Source organism: Macaca mulatta, chromosome 2, assembly GCF_049350105.2.
Source record: "Macaca mulatta isolate MMU2019108-1 chromosome 2, T2T-MMU8v2.0, whole genome shotgun sequence".
Taxonomy (NCBI): Eukaryota; Metazoa; Chordata; class Mammalia; order Primates; family Cercopithecidae; genus Macaca; species Macaca mulatta.
In genome coordinates, this window is record NC_133407.1 from 126,244,520 (window position 1) to 126,265,759 (window position 21,240).

General features: G+C 41.2%; 1 protein-coding gene across 13 annotated transcripts in view; it reads right to left on the reverse strand.

The window, feature by feature from the left end:
- CADPS (calcium dependent secretion activator) overlaps positions 1-21,240 on the reverse strand; it is a 483,498-nt gene that overhangs the window by 266,901 nt on the left and 195,357 nt on the right. For all 13 annotated transcript variants that reach the window (XM_015130515.3, XM_077993272.1, XM_077993270.1 and 10 more), the window contains exon 4: positions 4,441-4,521. In XM_015130515.3, coding sequence (XP_014986001.1) covers positions 4,441-4,521 — 81 coding nt within the window. The remainder of the gene's footprint in view (positions 1-4,440; positions 4,522-21,240) is intronic.

Sequence of the window (21,240 nt, forward strand, 5' to 3'; positions counted from 1 at the left end):
TAACCAGGGTCCCTACAATATCTTTCCCAGATTCTAAAAAAGAATCAAAGTAGAGAGGATTCTGAGTTCTAGGAGCCAAATCTGCCTAACGCTGCTGCTTCATTTGGGCTTCTGGATAAGCTGCAGGGAACACACAACAACTTCTAGTGGAGAAAAGAAAGCAGTTTCCAGGAGGGGGAACCAGCAGGGAGTGAAGAATGGTGGGGAGCCCTGTCCTGGAGTAAATTCCTGCCTCTCTTCTGAGGATTCTAAGAAATAGCATGAAACGTGGAATTAGACAACTCAGTTTTCTGCGTACTAGCTGTGTGAACTTGAACATATGTAAACTTCTTGATTTGCCTGTACTTGGGAGAATTAATGCAATGCCAAAGATTGTTCATCACGGGTCTAAATGAGATTTTATGTGAATTGCACAGCCAGTGTCTGACTGACACATTTAATAAAGGACTGATTAGCAGAGAGAGAGGTCAGGATGAGGCAAGGTAAAAGCCTGGGTAAAGGGCATAATGGATCCTTGGATTGGTATGAGGAGGAAAGTGAGGGCCTATATTTGTGAAGATATTTTGTAATGATAGTATGCATACTGGTTAAGAGTGCAGACTCTGGCCATTGAGTGACCCTGGTCAGATTCTCTAATGTCTCTGCCTTAGCCTCCTCATCTGTGAAATGGGGATAATAACAGCATCTTTCTCATTAAGTTGTTGGAGGGTTAGATTCTCAAATGTAAAATGCTTAAAGAAGTATCCAGCACATAGGAAAACACTAGGTAAGTGACAGTTATTACTTATTGGGTACACCTGGAGTGTTTCCGCATTCATAATGTCCACTCCACCTACAGTCCCACTTCTTCCCACCCTCGCCCTAAATGATATATCCCCAGCATCCATGTATTCAACAAGACCTTCACCCCGTTTCCACAGTGGATTGGTTAACTGCACCAGGGGTTGGCCCTTGAACCAAGTTGGGCCAGTGAGAGTTCTGATTCTTAGCATTGTGAATTTGCAGTGGATAAGAAAGAAATGATAATGAATGTGACACATGGAGATGGGAGATGCAGAGAGAGTCCTGATCACTCTGCGTGCCCTGGTTGTTCTTTCCTGGGCTCTGGCTGTAGTTTCTCCGCAGGCTCTGTGAAGTACTCCTCCATCTTTGATCTCCTCTTTTACATAAGCTTTCTTGAGTTGGTGCCTCTTATTTGCAATCAAAAGTGCTCTACCCATCTTTTAATTCAGAGAACAGAGTGAATTACATATGATGGATGACATCTATATCTAGGAATTTCTGGTTATGATATTTACAGGAGCTGACGTTCAGCCATATGGGTTGAATTGCACATCCTCACGAAAATTCACTGATGCTGGAAATAGAAAAATCGGGGCATGCTGAAAAGAAGCAGAGGTGCTTTGTCTCAATATCTCTTCATGAACTAGCCAATATCTGAGATCTTGATATTTTATTTAACATTTAGTGGAGGAGATATTTCACAATTTTCATTAGTATTAGCCAGGCTGGTTTAGGCAAGGGGAGAATTTATTTTTCTTGGGATCTGACTAAACTGAGGGAAAAGCAGGTACACGGCTGAAGCTTAAGAATAATTAGAATCAGGGACTTAAACGGATGTCCTCAGGATTGAGGGCTCCTTGACATCTCAGTGTAGACTCTGTCTCTGTTTCTATGTGTTGGTTTTATTCTCTCATCATCTTTTCCCTATATGGAAGAATTGAATATTGCTACAGGTATCTTTCTACCACTGGAAGACAACAGCCTTACTGACTCACAGTCCACAGGCCCTACGGAGGGATTCATTGGTTTAGTTTGCATCAAGTTTCCATTTCTGGACCAATCACGTGTGGCCAGGGCAGGCTGGAAACTGTGACTGGTCCCACTTGGGTGAAGAAGAGCTCACTCCAGGACCAGTTAGCTATAGCAAGGGGGCCACTGGCATGAATGAACATTGCAGAAGAGAGTCAATTTCTGAAAGAACAGGAGACAGTAGAGGGCACTCTATCTCATAGAAACCCTCAATACCCTATACAAGGACCCTCTGAATATACTGAAATCATTTTCCATGCTCTGTAAATAATAATCAAGATCCACTTTAATTGCCTACTTCATTGTCTAAGAATGCTTAGTTCTAAATTGTTAAAAATATCTCATTTAGCTTCAGAATACTTAGCGGTGGGAGTTAGGGGAGAGAGTTCTTTGATTTACCATTCAGAGATGAGCATCTTGGCTCATCTATGGTCTATTAAAAATTAAAATTACCCTAACACCAGTTTCTTAAATTAACACGTTAAGCCTTAAAGTAAACAAAGCAACTAAATGAAAGGCGCCATGAGCTTGTTTTTGAGGTGTGTGTGATTTTTGTTTAGATGGGATGAATACTTATTAGTTGGAAATATACTCGTTCTCTAAAAGGCAGATTAATAGACCAAATGACCTCCATTTTCTGGATAATCCACCAGTAGAAAACATTTTTACAGGAGAAGTAAATTCTAAAGCTTTATTAATGTTTACCCTCACATTAAGTGGGATTTTAAAACATAACCTTTTATAATACTTTTAGCCAAATCCATAAGCGCATACTATTTTTAGCCACCAGGCTGACTGGATTATAAACTTTAAAGATGTCCAAAAACAAGATGCAAAACATTTCAGTAAAACTGCTTAAGCACAGGGGGATTTCGATGCTTCTTGGACTCTCTCTGGCTTCTCCTCCAGTAGGATCTTTTCCTATACCTCCAAGTCCAGAGAGACCTCTTTCCATAAAGAGAAAAGCTCTACCCTGTGCCCACCCTCCCTGCTGTTTCTAATAACCCCCACCCTCATAGGCACACGGGGCCTGTGAATACAGTAGGAATCAGCAGGAGCCTGTTGCTATTTACAATTTTTATATTTTATTATTCATGGATTTTTTGGGTATTAATTATAGTTTAAAGATACTTTACTAAAATATTGCTTATTTTGATTACCGGAGGTCTGCTTAAATTTTGCACCTAAGAGAAGCCTGGTGCCAGCCCTGATATTCAGACAGACTTGAGCTTAGGGTGTGGCACAACCTCTTTGCTGGTGCCCAGCAGGTTCAACCTGGACTTCCCCATCTCTAAACCAAGAATGATAACTGAAATATCCTCGGAGGGCTGTTTTGAGGATTGACTGAGTTGGTACATGTGAAGCATTTAGCATGCTAGACACAGAATCAGCACTCAACTAATATGACTGGCATGACTACTATTAATAATATCACAGATGGCAGGGATAGCAATAATGGTAGATAACATTTAGCTGTAGTCATCAACAGTAAGACATAACCTCAACCCTTGAGGAGTTCAATATACTGGGAGACTCAGACATGTAAACGAATGATCACCATTCAATGAGCTGCTATAATAAAGGTTGATATGCAGTCTGACGAGAGCACAAAGGTGGAAAGGACTAACTGCTAAGCTCTTAGAGAAGGTGTTTTAAGTCAGGTACTGAAGGCTGAGTAGGTGAGTTTGCTAAGTGGAAGGGAAAAAAATGGTTACTCCAGGTTGAGACACCAGTGGGTATAAAGACACCAAGCCTGGAAAGGGTCTGATATATTCGGAGGGAAACATTCTCTGTGGTTGGACCGGTGAGTTCTGGTGGGAAAGTTGTGCAAGGTGAGGCTAAATGAAAGGGTAGAGTCTGTTGGTTAAGAGTCTTGAATATCATTCTAAAGAGGTTAGATTTTGTCCTGGGAGCAATGAGGGAATCTATTGAAGGATTTTGAGGTTCTGTTTTGAGATGTTTATATATGTGTTTTAGCATGGCAACTGTGTGCAGGATGGATAGAAAATGGGGGAATTGGAGCCAGGGATACCCATTAGGAGGCTATTGTAACATCCAGGTGCTGAAGATGAGGGCCTGGATCAAAGCACCAGTAGTAGGGCTGGAAAACAGTCAAGAGATCTGACCCACATTTAAGAGGCAGTCACTGGAGGCAGGGTGGCTGATTGAGTGTGGAACATTGCAGGGAGGAAGGAGAAATTGACAATGGCTAGGAGGTTTCATCCACAGCGATTGGGTAAAGAACACGAGAAGAGGAGTAAATATAGTTATGTGTGTGGGGTGGGAGGAAGAAGACAAGGAGCTGGCTTTTGAACACATTCAACCTGAAATGCCAGGAAATGTTTAAGTGGAAATGTTCAGTAGACTGTTGGAACTATGAGTCTGGAACTCAGAAGGAAGGTTGGAGGTTTGAGCTTGGGTATTCACTGGAGCATAGGAAATGCATGAGGTATCTCTGGGAGAGCTTGCCTTGAGAAAGGAGGGTTGAAGGCCCAGTGAGGGTGATTGTCCTCATCTTTCCTCCTCTCTGCTTCTCAGCTTTATCCTTTAGAGGCTGTCAATAATCAGTGTGCTTCCTGAATGGGACTTTGGCCTGGACCCCAGCAAACAACCCCGATGTCTCCTTACCCTGGCTATTTGGTCTGCCATTTGTAGACGTCCATCCAGCTCTCGTCTGATCTGGGCTGCTTGCTCGTCTGGATTGTCCAGCTGCACAAAAGCACAGACATTGAGACTTTCAGTTTGGGTCACAAATGCCAATAAACTCAGGACATTCCATTTTACACCCCCTGCACTGTGCTCCATGGATATATTTCAGTTACAAAAAAATTCTTGTAACCGACAAATCCAGTCTGAGTGAAATCCCAAGTTAATTCTTCTAGGCAGAGCATGATGTGGTAGGCACATGATTTGCTAAGACAGGCATTTGAATGACCTTGAAAAAGAATCATGAATCTCTTCTGAACTGTTAGGGAGCAGTGTTTCTAATGAGGACCCAATGCACACTTCTTTTTGGCCCAATGAAGAAAGTGCTTACACGGCAGATGTACAAGGAAGGAGATGGGAATATAACTATTAGAAATGTCAGGAGCAGACATAGTGCATATCCCCAGTGCACACATGACACGGGTCCAGCCGTTCTCCACCTCTGGACCATGGAAGATTAATAAGTCATTGCATTCCTTCTCTTTGAACTCTGAGACCTCAACCAGCCCTCCAGATGGCTACTTCCAATCAGCTGGTGTTGATATCTAAGTTGAAATCTATTCCTGTCCTCCCTGATGATGAGAGCTATTGGGATATAAAGATCAGAACACCCGGGCACAAGTAGGCCTGGACAATTCCCTAACTTCTCTGTTTTCAGTTTTTTCTATCTAAAGAAAAAGGGGTCAGTTATGTAGTCCTCATCCCTTTTACATATTTCTATGACTCTTAGAAAGGACTAGCAGACATTTCTGTAAAGGGCCCTATATTCAAAACTTTAGGCTTTGAGGGTCATAAGATCTCTGTTGCAATAAATTGACTCCTCCCTTGCAGATGAAAACAGCACTAGACAATATGTAAGTATAGATAATATATAAGTGAATGTAAGGGCTGTAAGTGAATGAGACCCACTGTATTCTAATAAAATTTTATTTACAACAGGTAGCAGGCCATAGTTGCTCATTTCCATTTTATGAGTTGAAACTATTATTTTCAAGCAAAACTAGCATCATCTTTCAAGTTGTATTGAGTCTGCTTATTCAGCAAATTATATTTTATTCACAGAAAAGTTTACTAAGGAGCAGTGGCATTCAAATAAATTGGTTTTCATTCCTCTTTTTAGTATATATTAATTCAAAACAAAAAGTAGCATAAGAAATATGTGAGTTTTCTAAGTCCCTGTCTTCTAAAATCAATTTTAGAAGAATGTTTTAAGCTCCCTGCCTACAAAAAAAAAAAAAAAAAAAAAAAAAAGATTCTCACCTATGCTGTGAAATGATATAGCAAATAAGTTATTTGGAATATGATATAAACAATAACACTAGAAAATGTACGGTCATACTTTTGAAGCATCATGATTAATCTTCTTTGGTTTATTTTATGAAACATATTGAAAATCCATCTGGCTTTACGCTCTACATTTTAATCACCCTGTTCAATTCAGGAACCGCATCACTTTATCTTCCCCTTTCCACAGTTTGGGAGAAGGACTATTCCTCAGATCATGAAAACTAGATTGCAGCATTTGGCTAAGTATTCTAAGGCAGCATTTTCCAAAGGGTGTTCTGTTACAAAGTCTTTGAGAAACTCTGCAGTAAGAAAATTTGTTAGACTTTGACCAACTCAACTATTTATTTTTTTTCCCCCAAGATTGAGTCTTGCTTTCTTGCCCAGGCCGGAGTGCAGTGGTGCGATCTCAGCTCACTGCAACCTCTGCCCCCTGGATTTAAGCAATTCCCCTGCCTCAGCCTCCTGAGTAGCTGGGATTACAGGTGTACACCATCGCACCCAGCTAATTTTTGTATTTTTAGTAGAGACGGGGTTTCACCAGGTTGGCCCGGCTGGCCTGTGAACTCCTGACCTCGCGATATGCCTGCCTTGGCCTCCCAAAGTACTGGGATTACAGGCGTGAGCCACTGTGCCTGGCCCCAGTGCAACCATTTTTAAACTGAAGCTAGAATTTTCTTTTTTTTTGCATAATGCTCATAGAACCCGAGTTGGAAATTCTATTCTAAACAAACGTAAAGCACACCACCCAAAAGCAGTCACATGACTGACCAGTGGTCCATCCCAATAACCACTTGTTGACAGATACACACATGTGGGAAATACAGTGTCCTCAGTGCTGTTTTTAGGCTCCAATGAGCTGCATTTCTTTTTTTTCCCTTGGGAAGCCCAAGAGTTCTTCAGCTCTAAGTGCAAATCCACTGGGAACACTCAGAAATGTCTTGTTCAAAACACATACGCAAATGAAACATTCAACTGTTTCACTGGGAAGCAGCAAAATGATTTGGTTATTGGCTAAAGTTGGTTAACAGCTAAATGATTTGATTAGGAGAATTTCATCAGAAGATACGGTGCTCATACAGGTTAAAACAGAAGTGGTAAAATACAGCCCAACAGAACCAGTTCCACTACTAAATTTTCCAGAGGCATTTGGGTTCTCCTACTGGCTTCATAGAAGGCAACTGGAAACAGCAGAAAATGCTGGTAATGAAGATGAGTAGGCAAGGTCTACATTAAGCTTAATTTATTCTTTTATTCATTAGTTCACTAATTTACTCGTTCATTCATTAAATTTTTATGGAATATCTTGATATGTCAAGATATTGGAATAAGAAAGGAACAAGTCCCTGACTCCATGGAGCTTAAATCCAGCAAGAACAGACAAGATTTGGGCATAAAGAAGAAGGGATTAGCATTTATTGATGCCTGTACCAAACACCAAATACCCTATGACCTGTTTACAGCCTTTTCTAACGGGTACCAAGAAACAGAGGCTAATGTGCATTCACACACGAAAAAGGATTCTGGGGTGAGGAAATGAAGATTCCTCTTGAAAATTAGTAATATGTCAGCATAATCAAGACTTTGAGAAATTCTAGAGTAAATAATTGTTTTTAACTGCATTTAACCTTGTCTTTTACACAGTTATTCCACCAAAAATCAAACATTCCACAGAGCAGTTTGGAAAATTCCACATGTGAAACAACAACTTTGTAAGGTTGGTGTCATTATCCCGATTTGACAGATGAGGAAACTGAGTCTTGGTAAGGTAGAGGAACATGCCCCAAATCACACATCTGGTTAAGTGGTACTAGTCACCTGAAACCAAGTCTGCTCTGCCTCAAACTGGAACTCTTGCTCTGCATTATGCTGGCTTCATACTTAAGTGCCTTGTTTGGTTTTTCTAATTGATCCTGACAGTTAACTAGCTTAGCAAGCTCGCTTTGTTCCTTGTAGACACGTGCCAGTTTTACCCATAGAGCCACCACTGGGGGCAGAGAAATGTCAACCCTCTGTCATTTCTTTTGGAGAGGCTGTAGCAGTGCTGGATTCCTTCCTAAGAAATAATAGCAATGGGTGTGTCCTTATCCTGGTTGTGCCACTTAGTAGCTGTGTGACCTTGGGCAAGTTACTTAACCTCTCTGTGCTCCAGCTCTTCTCATCTGAATAATCAGGTTAATGAGACCCGAGGTTGTCATGAGAATCAACGGAGACAATGGATATAAAGTGCTCAGTCCATGGCTTGTCATGCAGCAAACCCTCATGAATGGTGGCTGCTGCTCCTTGTGTTGTTATTTTAGAGCAGTCCATGTTGGCTGCATTTCTGACATGGGCCACAATGGGGCGTCAAAGGTTCAGAAGAGAAGGCACCAGATGGGACAGTGTCCCTCACTGGCGTGAATGTGGGGTCTCGGTCTGACAGTCTGTGCAGCAGAAATTATGTGATCAGAGGCTCCCATTTCTTGACAAATTTCCCTGGCTTTTCTGTCGCCTACTTTCTCTGGGGTCAAGTCCCCTTGCTCTATTAGACTTTAATTAGAAGGAGTGACCAGAAGGCGGCCACTGCTGCCTGACAGCTAATGATCTGAAGAGAGGATGAAAAGGGAAATGCAACTGAAGCTCCCTAAAATAGCTTGGCATGATAGAGAAGGCCATCCTTGCGTGAGGAGCTTGACAGCTCCACTGTATGAAATCCCAAAATATAAAGAGAAATCAAGTAATTACCTTTTCAAGGACTGGAAAGAAAAAGTTAGAGAGTGAGCTTCCATGGAAACGAGGTTCTGTTTATTGCGCTGGTCTTTTCCACTGAGGAAAGGAAAGATCAGCTGGAGAACCGAGCCAAGGGCAAGCCTTTCACGTTGACAGCTCATTAGGGTTCAAAAATGTACATGTGCATAAAGGCTCTTTAACTAATTAGACAAATAATCTTCCTACTAGAAGAGGTCAAGCAGAGGCTGTGTGGTTGTTTTGACTTGTCAGTCAAGCAAAGGGAAATATTTCCTTGGGCTTTTCCTTTAAAGTGATGGAGAACTAAGCCCAGCACTGCATAAGTATAGACAGGTATTGCCTGAGCCATCAGTTCAAGCCTACCAGAGGCAACTGTCTCTAGCTCACGGGTGGTACTCTTTCATCAACACAGAGATGAAAACTCTGTCCTGTCATTGTAGGGCCAATTTAAACACAGACTTGAGATATAGCAGAGTGGAGTTGCACCCTTGCAACCTTGTCAAGTTTCTTAACCTCACCACGTCTCAGTTTCCTCATCTGCAGAGTGGACATCATTTTATCTTGCATAGCTATCTGAAAGGACAAAAAGACAAAATGTGCTGCATTGTCCAAGGGAAGTTAGACCGACTTGGTTCCAATCTTGGCTTTTTTTTTTTTTTTTTTTGCAATTTCCTTACTGACAGGATTGAACAAGCAATTGAACCTTTCTGAGCCTCAGTTTCCTTATCTGTAAAACTGGGAAAAGATACCTACCCTGGCATGTTATGAGGATTAAGTCAGATGATACACATTCAAAGCACCCAGTGAGGTAGGTGTTGGCACATAGAGGTCCTACAGTTTAGAAAAGTTTATAGAGTTATCCCCTATTTTAGAACGGGGAGTCACCAGATGTTAATTCTCCTCCCTGCCTTTATGGTTTTTGAAAGAAATCAGACCAGGGTGGGGAACCCTGGAACCCTGGAATGAATGTTAGGAACCTGTGTTCTGATCCTTAGTCTGCCTTTAGCTGTGGGATCTAGAGCCAAAGTCGTGACCTCTCTATGTGCAGTCCCTTCATCTGAGAGAAACGACAAGGTTTCAGCTATTATGTTTCAGGATTATCTGAAAAGCCTAGACTGGTATTTCCCAAAGTTATATTCTAGGAAATATCAGTGCTGCAGGTTCTCTAGATCCTTGATGAGAAAGGATTCTGTGGTCAAATAAAGTCTGGAAACTCACTCTATCCCATTCCTGGAGACACACAACACACACGAGTAAGAAATCCTACACCAAGGCAACTTCATGCAGCCCCACATTCCCAAAAGGATCTGATCATGTGTTCCAAGGAACACATTCTGGAATGTGCTCGCCGAGGCAATTTTCCTGCGTGCTTCACTTTTCTCATGTCTGAAGACAGATTTTGGGGGTGGGGGGAGACAGGGAGGAAGCAATCCCACTATGCAAATAGGTCTATGTATCAGCAAAAAAGAATTCACACCGGGGAATGCCCTGTCTGACCTCTAGGGTGATGAAGAAATTGTCACAGGTCCTGGGCCTGGAGTCTCCTCATTAGCTTCAGAGGCCTTGGAGAATTGGCCTTGACAGCGCACCTGGGAGATATCCTTGGGTACCAGCTACCTCCGGGGATGCCTGAATTTTCTAGTGCTCCTGTGCTAATAATGATAAGGAGGCAACTTCAACACTAGACTCTTCCAAAGTCATCAGTGTCGCTGCCAAGAGGCAGCCTTCGGTCAACCAAAGAGAGGATGTGATTCAAATACATAGAAAATGTAAACAGAAACAGGCAGATTACTTTATGCATTATTTGAATAATGGTTCTGTTTTCTGGAAAAATCTATCGTTCTCAGCCTCGGAGTAAATGAACCAACTTCAGTCTCAGGACTAAAGTGATTAGTGATCCAGACTGGCTGGAAGGATTTTCAGGGATAATGTAGTAACCTCAGACTGGGGGTGTGGCCCCCTGCTGAGCTCTGCAGCCTTGTCGGGTACTACATCCTCCCTCAGTATGTTCCACTGGATACTTCGCTCAGGCTTTTGGGAGGGCTAGCTTTCTCCTGCTGCCAGGTTTTTGCACAGGCTGTTCCTGATGCTTGGAGCACTCTTCCTTACCTCTTCCTTGACTGGCAACCCTTTCTTATCCTTCATCCTTCAGCTTTGCAGCAACTCTGCTCTGCTCTCCAGATTTGTGAATTTCTCCTGTCTTTCCTTATAATTAAGCACCTTTTCCTTTCCCTTACTAACATATATCACCACATAATTTACATGTACTTATGTGATTTGATGTTTGCCTACTAGGCTGTAAGCTCCATAAGGGCAGGGATGGGTGTTATTTTGCTTACCTCTGGATCCCTGGTACCTCCTTATGTAGGTGCTACTTCTACATTACAGTGGCAAATACATGGGCTCTGGGTAAATGCCTGGCAGATGAATAAAATGACTGCAGGACTGGCTACAGGACTGAGTTAATCAGCTGTGACCCAAAAAGGAAGAATGACCTACCCACAGTCGCGCAATGATCAGTGAGGGCTGGGACCAAATTCCCAATCAACTCACTTCTACCTTGCTCTGTATTGCTGCCTCTGGGCTGCGTTCCAGCAAGTGCCATTGTCTGCAGAAACCGGTGAAGACTGAACTTTGCTGGTCTATAACCAGTCTCTTTCCTGATTAAATCTTTCCTTATTCTGGGCTTTGGGGGTGGAGACAGGGGTCTCTACAAGCAGCTGCAGTGCAAGCCACCTGCTGACCTGGGTTTAGCTCAATCTGTTCACTTTGTTTTCTCTCTACTTCCCAGTGTGCCCCTTGGGTTCCCAGGGATTAGTGTCTGAGATGGAGGCTGCCAAGAGCCACTGCAGAGGAGGGTGGAGGCACCTCCCCACAAAGCACTCCCATCAGCTGGCAGGGCCCTCCTTTCCTCCACAGCCCCATGTTTTTTTATCCTCCTTCAGAGACAAGCTGCTCCAGCAAATGCTGCCTTCCTGGTGCACTGCAGTCTGGAAAGTTACAGCTGGGACAGTGTCAGTTCCCAACCAGGAGATGGGGGTGCCCAAGCTCCTGCCACAAGACTGCGCTGGGGTTTGAACTGTGGCTGTTTTGCAGCATTCAAGGCCTGGCTGCTGCCTCCAAATTCCTTCCTCTTATCTCCTAAAGCCTGTCTCTTGTGTGTCCACCTTTAATGTAGAGCCTGTAAAATACGGTCAGCAGGTGCCCCCACTACACTGTCCAGGTTCAAATCTTTGCCTTTCCACTTTAAAGCTGAGCAATCCTAGGAAAGTGATTGGACCTCTCTGAGCCCTAGCTTTTATTTATTTTTTTTTCAACTCTTTTAACTCTAAAATGGGAATAATAATGATAATACCTACCTCACAGGATCGATAAGAGATTAAATAAAATGGATGCGTATGACAATTAGCAGAGTTCTTGGCATGCAGTCACATTCAGTAAATCTTAGCAGCCATTAGTCCTTGGCATTCCACAGCCTACATATATTCTCCCTTACACAAATTCTGATTCTGTAGCACTTAAAGTAGTATAACAGATTTCCTCCCCTTTTGGGTAAGAAACCAAGCTTTAAAAGGTTAAGTAGTTTGCCTGTGGTTTCAGAGATAATTAACTTGAGATAGAGGGAATAATCCTTAGAAAAAAAATCATAGATTTCAGAATCAGAAAACCTTGAGATCTAATGTTGCCTGTGACACATACTCACTGTGTGATCAGGGCCAGATGCTTAACCTCTTGGAGCATCTATAGCTGCAGCACTAAAATAATAACCTCAAAGGACTATTGTAATGATGACAATAAATATTCTCAGACAGCAGATGTTCAATACATTGTAGGTGTATACAACTCTATTATTATTACTGGAAGAGAATCTGATGAAATCTGCAGCCTTGCCATCCATCCGAGTCTTCACTAAGGGCTCTGTTTCAGGGTTATTTGTAGAAAGAACATGGAGTTTGGTCTCCCGTGCAGTCAATTACATTCTGTTTTTACAAAAAATCATCCAAGGAGATGATACTACCTAATTTGTGGAAGAGCTAAAATAAGATCATTTGTGTCTTTCTTTATCATGCCTTATTTCCTCTCCAAGAGAAGACCTTGGGTAGGTCAAAGTTTCCATTTTGAACAATGTACTTCTCCTTGATTACAAAATGCAGGGTTTAGCTCCCAAGTTTTGCCAGCCAATGACAACCCTGCCTGCATTTGAGTCACCAGTTTTATGTCTTTGCTGGCTTCTGGCAATGCAGTAAATATAACCCAAGAGCCCCAAATGCAGCAATTTTCTGAGCAAGCAGCAAATAAATACATTAAAAAAAAAAAAAAACCCAAACAGAAAACCAATCCAGTTCTTTATGATCCTGTAGTGCTCAACCAGTCTTCCCCATCTTCCCCGCAGTCCTGAAATGACCTCCCCTCTTCTTTCTACTATTTCAAGTCTGATGTGTCATTCAGAATTTGGCTTCAGGCCTTTCTTCAAGAAGCCCTCCTTGATTACTTTAGACAGGCATCAACCCACTTTTATAGGAATTGCTAGCAAGCTTTCTATGTGTCCTATGCCTTAGTTCTCTCTTCCACTCCAGAGCAGCCATAGCAGATGGTAGTCAGAGACCCAGGAGCTGGAAACAGATCTGGCTTCAAATCCTTGCTCTGCCACTTTCTAGCTCTGTGACATTGGACAATCTACTAAGCTCTCTCTGTCTGTGGCCTTATTTGCAAAGTGGGAGTCCTAACAGTAACAATGCCAACAGCAGAGGCTAGTTATGAAAATGAAAGAAGAGAGTACTCATAAAGTACTTAGCATAATGCCCCGAATATGATGGGTTACAAGGTTAAGGCTATAATTTAGTACCATTGAGGCCAGAGACTATGTTTTTTATCCAGCATAGAGGACGCAGCTGTGTTTTTTTTAAATGGATTATCTTAATGATCTTTATATCTGGGGCTGGGAGACTGTCCAATTCACCTGCACTATCCTGAAGACATAGGGAACTGAAGCCATTCAAAGAAGAGAGTGGGTGTTGTCTTTCTGTGTGAATGTGGCAGCCGAACCCCAGGGTATAGAGGAAGCAGGTGGTTTCGTGAAGAAAAATGCAGGGGACTATGCCTGGCCTATCCCTTCCTAGCTGTGCAGTCACCTCCTAAATATCTCTTGAATCCATCTATGCTGTGTATCCACTTCCCTAAGCCAGGCTGCCATCATCTCCATCCTCAATCACCAATTCCACATTCATCCTCTCTTGCTTCCCTATGATACACAGCAGTTCTCCCTCCTGGCTGCATATTTGAATCCCCAGAGAGAAATAAAAGGCAATCCTAATGTTGAGGCTGCACCCAGACCAACTAAATGTGATATTCTGGGTTGGGGCCCAGGCAGCAGTATTTTTTGTTTGTTTGTTTTGAGATAGAGTCTCACTCTGTCACCAGGCTGGAGTGCCAGTGGCGTGATCTCAGCTCACTGCAACCTCCGCCTCCCGAGTTAAAGTGATTTTCCTGCCTCAGCCTCCAAAGAAGCTGGGACTACAGGTGCATGCCACCATGCCTGGCTAATTTTTTTTTAAATTTTTTTATTTTTAGTAAAGACGGGATTTCACCATGATGGCCAGGATGGTCTCGATCTCTTGACCTCGTGATCCACCCACCTCAGCCTCTCAAAGTGCTGGGATTACAGGTGTGAGTCACCACACCCAGCCAATTTTTAAAAAGCCCTCCAAGTGATTCCAATGTGCAGCCAAGGTTGAAAACCTCTATCAAAATCCAGTGGTTCTCAACTTTGATGCCCATAAAAATCAACCAGAGAACTTGTTAAAACACAGAGTCCTGGGCCTCACCCTGGGAGAGTTTTGATTCAGTAGGCTTGAGGTGACAACCAAAAATTCATCCTTGTAAACATCTCCTGGGTGGTGCTGATGCTGCGAACCACATGCCATGAAGCAAGAATTTAACTCATGCTCTGCAAGGCAGGCTGCTCATCTTTTTGGAACGTGCATTTGCTCATGTTATTCTCCTGCTTAAGACCTGTCAATAACGTTCCATTTCCCTTGGTAGTAGGAGCCTGAGATCCTTATCAAAGCTTTGAGAGTTGTTGCCATCTGTCTCCTGCACAGCTTTCCAGACTCATCTCCCACTACTCCATCTTGTTCTCTAGGTTCAGACCATTCTGTACTTCTAGGTTCGCAAACATGACATACTCTTGCTTGGCCCCTGGTCAATGTGAATTCTCTTTCCTCTTCTGTCATCATTTCCCCCCCGTTCCACCCCAAGACAGGGTCTTTCTTTGTTGCCTAGGCTGGAATGCAATGTTGAGATCATAGCTCACTGCAGCCTTGATCTTCTGGGCTGAAGTGATTCTTCCACGACAGCCTCCTGACTAGCTGGGACTACAAGCATCATCATGCCCAGCTGATTTTTGTATTTTTTGTAGAGACGGGGACATGCTACGTTGCCCAGGCTGGTCTTGAACCCCTAGCCTCAGACTCCCACATGGGCCTCCTAGAATGCTGGGATTACAGATGTGAGCCACTGCACCTGGCCCTCTGTCGTCTTTGTCTGGTTAACACTAAATCATTAACCCAAAGTCTAGTCTCAATATTACTACCTTAGGGGCCTTCTTGGTCTCAGCCAAGGTCACCTCTTCTAGGCCACCCTAACATCCTGAATCTCCTGTTTTATCACTCCCATCACATTTGTGTGATTTGCTTCTTGGCATGTTCTGTGCAAGACTGTAAGTGCCTTTGGCAAAGACCTCGTCTGTCTTGTTCATTATAAAAATAGCCAATAACTGATGTATGGTAAGGGAGTAAGAAATATTTGCATAGTTAAATTTGAGATAGAGACAATAACATCTATGTAGCAGGGATGTTTTGAGGAGTTAATGAGATGTTTTTCCAGGCACTTAGTGTGGTGTCTGACACTTAATAGGTGCTCAAATCATGACCTAAACAGAAATCTGAACGCAAATGGTTTAAACCTATTAAATTCTGTTGAATGAGTAAATGAAAGTGAGTATTTAAGTGCAGAAAGGACAGAGAATAGCTGACTAAAGTGGTGTGAATAATAGAGGTGTGAACTAGTTAAACTCTGGGAGTCTCTGCTTCCTCACCTGGAAATTGGAAATATTAGTATTCAACTAACCATTTAAAAATATTCACTAAACACTTGCCTTGTTTCAGGCATTATGTTATTAACTGTGAAAGCAGGATAAACACAGAACTTGATAACTTTCAGAATTCTTTCAACAAAAAGAAGAGTTATTTTTTTCAAACTAGTAAAACATTACATATATTTAAATAATTATTTTCATTGCCATTCATTTTTGAATTTAGTTTTTACTAATTTCTGAAATTTAGTTTGGGTAGTTGATTTGATGGGTAATGTTCACTTTTTCAAAACAAGCCAGAGGGGATTATATTCTCTGGACATTTTGACATAAACATTACAGGAAATAAAATGCCTTTTTGTACTGTTAAATAATTTTGCTCTTTAAGCAGCATCAAGTCATAGTAAAAAGCATTTTATAAATGGCAAAATAATGTGCTCAACAGGAAGTCCAGGAAAACATCAGTGATGTTTAAAATACCTCTAATCAAATCGAATGCTTTTGCTAAAAAAAAACCCTGCTCTTTATTTTAAGGAGAAGTGAACCTCATTTTCAAGCACTGATAGCACAGTATAAAATTACTCACAAGGTCAAAATGAAATTGAGTTTTCCAGCTTCTGCAATTATGGCTTTAGTGAATGTGTATGTGCATGCAGGTGAGTGGTGTATGTGTGTGCAGGTGTGTAAGAAAGCTCTCAAATAGTAAAAAACATTCAGATCTGTAAATCACAGAGCTGCCCATGTCAATTAAAACTGAGGTGAATTAATTAAATTAAAACATTTCCGGGGTACTTGAGAACTGTCACATGCACCACTGTTTCCTTTGAGCAACATGTCACAGATATAAGATGTGCTTAATTTCTAGTCCCAGGCTGATCATTAAACAGTAGCTGATGGAAACTGGGTCTATTCATAAGTCTACCCACATATATCATTATCTCATTTTGCCTGCTCTGAAGAGTATGTCTACTGTGGGGTTGCCATTGTTCAAAGTCAAAAATATTTAAAAAGGGTGAGTTTCACCTTGATTAAGACCTGTCAAAGGAACAGTTTGTTCCCAGTATCAAATCCATAACCAAGTAGATTTTTTTTATTAGTTCTTTTAAAAGTATCCGTGATTAAGAAGAGGAGGTGGTATTAAAAAGAGTAAGCGGCCAAATTCTCCAACAGATGGGAGAAAAAGAATGAACTAAAAAACCCAAAATTACATTATTGGCATTTATCAAGTATGTCCTGCTTATAATATACTGCATTGTGTGCAAATGCACAAAGGTATCAGGGTATCATCTACTCTAACACATGAGACAGTTCTTACTTGTTGGACTATATAGATGCCTACTCTCACTATATTCAAGAAGTTGGAAGTAGATTTTATATGTTTGACGAAGCTGAGGTCCATAACACCATGTCAATCATAAGCAAGGATAATCATGTATTATACTGAAAACAAAATAAATATTGAAAAATAAATTTATAAGGGAAAATCAATTAATTATGATAGGTTAATTTATTCCATGGTAACAAGTTAACCCTGAAATCTCAGTTGCTTAACACAATAACCATTTATTTCTTGCTTACTCTACTTACCCAGTGCCAATTATGGGGAACTCTCTTCCACAGAATCATTCAGGGATTGAAGCACATGGAAGCACCATCATTGTGTGACTCTGCTACCTCAACATGTGGCTTTTGGGCTCAATGTGACAGGGAAAACACAACACGGAGGAGTCAAAGCCAGTTTGCTGAAACTAATCATATGGCCCTAACCTAACTGCAAAGAAAGTTAGAAAATGAAAACAAAAAGACATAAAATATTTTATAAGCATTAGTGTGTCTGCCTCAAAAAGATTGTAGATTCTGGTTAAAGTGTTTAAAATATAGAATCTATTTGAAAATCTAGAAATTGCTTGATTCTGTAGTTTACCTGGCCTATGTGGACACGTCTACATCTAACTTAAACTTAGCTTGAGTTTAAATTACCTCAAGTGAACGTGGTGTAATATAATTTAATTTGCATTGTGAAAGGCAAATATGACCTTGGCTTAGAGGAGGGAAATAGAAGAAAGTAGTAATCTCCTCGGAGAGAGAAACCTGCAAATAAGCAGTATTTTAACCAGTATAAATTAAAACAATATTGGTTGCAATACACACATTCAGCACTGGGGAAGTTCCAATTAAGGTGGCCCTAGGGTCTCGTAATCTAATTTACTTCTAATGTATCTACAAGTTCCCAGCCTGAGAAACACTTTAAATGGTAAACCACCATCAAGACAGATGACTTCTCATGTCTTGAAATTGTATTTGTAATCCAGACACCAGGCTAATCCTCTGTGAAACTGTTTTTAAGATTAGGTAGTTCACCTGATTATGTAGCCCTTTCATATTTCAAAAGCTAAGAACATGCTTTTTAGGGTCTTCGGAGAAAACATTCTGTAGTGATTATAGCAAATCTCTCCTCTCCTCCTACCCCAATTACTGTAAAATCTCAGAAGGAACAAAAACGTATCCAGGAACCTTAAGTAACCACCTTTACAAAAGGAACTTGTTTTCACAAGAAAGTAAATGTACGATGATGGCAATTGTGTTTTTAAAAAGCAATACCAAATATATATATATCAGATCAATACACTGCCCTTTTATGCTAACATTCCTAGACACAGAATTGATTTGTAAAATGATGCCTTTCCACAAGAATGCTTTTTGCAATGTAAGGTAAGAGAGTGGAAAAATACATTTTTGAGAAATGGCTTTAAGATGAAGTGAAACCCAAATGATTTTCAGGTTAATATCTCAGCAAGTACCTGACACAAAAGAGGTGTTCAATATATATATGTTGAGTGATTGCCTATAAATATTTTATCCTCCATGTAACAGGGAATTCTCAATATCCTAAGATGATCTATGTGATTTTTTAAAATTGAAAAATTATCTATGCTTTTATCATTCAACCCATAATGGTCATCATTATCAACTCAATTGATTAAGGAAGATAGGATCAGATACCTATTCATTTTATTTCATAAAAATAAGTGGGTGATCTAAAAGTATAGGGTTTGGGGAAAATCAGATACTTAAATAGCTGTGAAAATTCTTCCAGAAGTTGAAAGGACTGTTCAGAGATTATTATTGCTGTTGTTGATGGTGTTTCACCTCCTTTAAAGTCTTGTGGGCATGTTGCTGACATTTCAGCAAACTGTGTACTCCTGTGAATTTTTTATTGTGAAATTCTGCCATAGAGATATCAAATCATGATGCCACAAGGCCCCTGCTGGTTTCTGACGGTGCTTAATAGATTCTGTCTCTACAGCCTGACATGTGCAGTTGAGTTGGAAAATGGCTGATTAAAAAATTTAGAGTCAACATATGCAGCCAGCCTGCATGGAACAAGATAACGCCCTGGGTGACAGGCTGGGGCTTTGATGCAGGAGGGTTGGAAGGGATCTTATACTCCTGATAGGAAGTCAGACAGGCACCCCAAGGGGAGAAAATTCTGAAAAATTCATAAGCTTCCTTATCATTAATAATTAATCTCTAAACCAACAGGCACTGGCAATTTATACTGGCCAATACTGGAGAACAGCCAAGGGTTGGAGCTATACCTCCCTCTGCAAACCCCTCTAGAGTGATTAATTTCATGGCAACCTTCAGTTTCTTATCAGAGAAGCAGAGTTGCAGAAATTCAGGAAACAGTCTTCATAAACTGTGACGTTAGCCATCACAATTTATAAGACAAAGGGGTCAAGTCTCCATTAACCAGTCTCTTCACCTTCCTCCTCACCACTAGCACCAAAAACAAAAAACCAAAACAACAACAACAACAACAAAAAACCCCCCAAAAACAAAAAAAATCCCACAAAGGTTTAGATTTGAAACTAGCTCAGATTGGGATTTTTCTTACAAAATTCTATGATCTCTATGAGTTCTCATTAGTTGTCATTTGGATAGGGAAGGGGGAGCAATTTTGTCCCTAGGAGACATTTGGTAAAGTCTAGAGACATTTTGGGTTGTCACAATGGAGGGAGAGAGGTGCCACTGCCAATAGTGGGTAGACCAGGGGTGCTGTTCAACACCATGCAATGCACAAGACAGTCCCTGCAACAAGGAATTATCCAGCTTAAAATGTCATTGGTGCTGAGGCTGAGAAACCCTGCTGTAGATGCTGACCTCAGGAAAGTAAGATATTTGCCCTGACAACATTTGATTATGGGGGCAAAGAGAACATTACTACACTGACATGGAGGCTTAACTTCATAATGTTAATCCTCTAGCTGTTAAACCCTTCCCAGTATTACCAGCTGGGCTGAGATCTAAAATAATTTGAGGAAGAAAAGAGATAAGAATGAGAATTTTGACAGTTCATATGTGGTGAAAAAATTTGTTCAAGAAGGCACCACATTTGCAAGAACAATCCAGACAGGTATTTTTGGAATTCTGCTTTGGAGTGCTTTGGAGTTTTTTTTCACTGAGGTATATAATGTCTTACACAGGGGTTAAACTACTGGGGTCTTGCTGACCCCTGTGTTGTATGCATGTTTATGTCGCAAGTCTCCTAATTCCAGGAGACAGCTGCAGTAGAGTGACTGGAAGCATTCACTGTCTTCTAACATTCTGTCACACGGATGCTGATCCCGACACACTCACAAATCACACCCTCACAAACCACACCCTCAACCTGTTGCTTGCAGGGAAAGGGTCATGCCAACACATAATCCCCTCTCCTTGATTTAAAAGCCTGAGCTGCTGCACAGAACAGAATCAGAACAAGAGAGGCAGAAAATCTGGGGATGGGGTAGAAGTAGGGGCAATGAGGAGGTTTCCAGAAGGCAATCATACTATTTCGTTATTTACTTCACTTTAAGATAAAAGTAGAAAATCCCCACTCTTTTTCCAGTAAGGCAAAATATATATTGCCCTCCTTTCTCACTAAATTCCATTTTTAGTTAACTTTTTAGGTTTGCTAATGTCACTATTTCATAAGGAAGAAAAAAAATTAATGCTTGAATCTAACATCTGTGTTTCTCAGGAATTTTTTCTTTTCACTGGAATGAGAAACCACACTTATCTTGTATAGAAGAAAGAAATTGCAACGAATTCATTTTACAGAAGAACGTCTTAAACCAGTTTCTCTTCCCTGATAAGTGGGGGAGAAGTTGAGATTTCTGGGCCCCAGGTTTATAGCATTCTTTCCCTGCTAAAAAATGTTTTAAGCCTAAATGCACGCATATTATTACACGCAATTTTTACATGAACAAAATTGCAAAAAAGAAACCGTGTTGACCTCAGGAAACTTCTGCAGCAGGGTGTTGAATGGAATTCTTCCTGGTGTTCAGGAATTGGAGACATACATTTTGGAGGAAAATTCATACCCTCCAGGGCTTGTTAAAAGGTGTCCAGCCTGGCCCTACTATCCCCAGTCATCATTCCAGTGACTTTCCTCACCAGTTGTATATGAGAAGGAAACTGTGAAAGGAGAGGAGAGGGACCGGTTAGAAAGAAAAAGAAATCCCTCAGGGTTCCCAAGGCGTTAGCCTGAGAAAGGAGATTGCTGTGGCTTTTCTTTACCCCACCTGTGGTGCTTCCTGTTGCTTCCCTTCAAGAAAATAACCTTTAGAGATTGG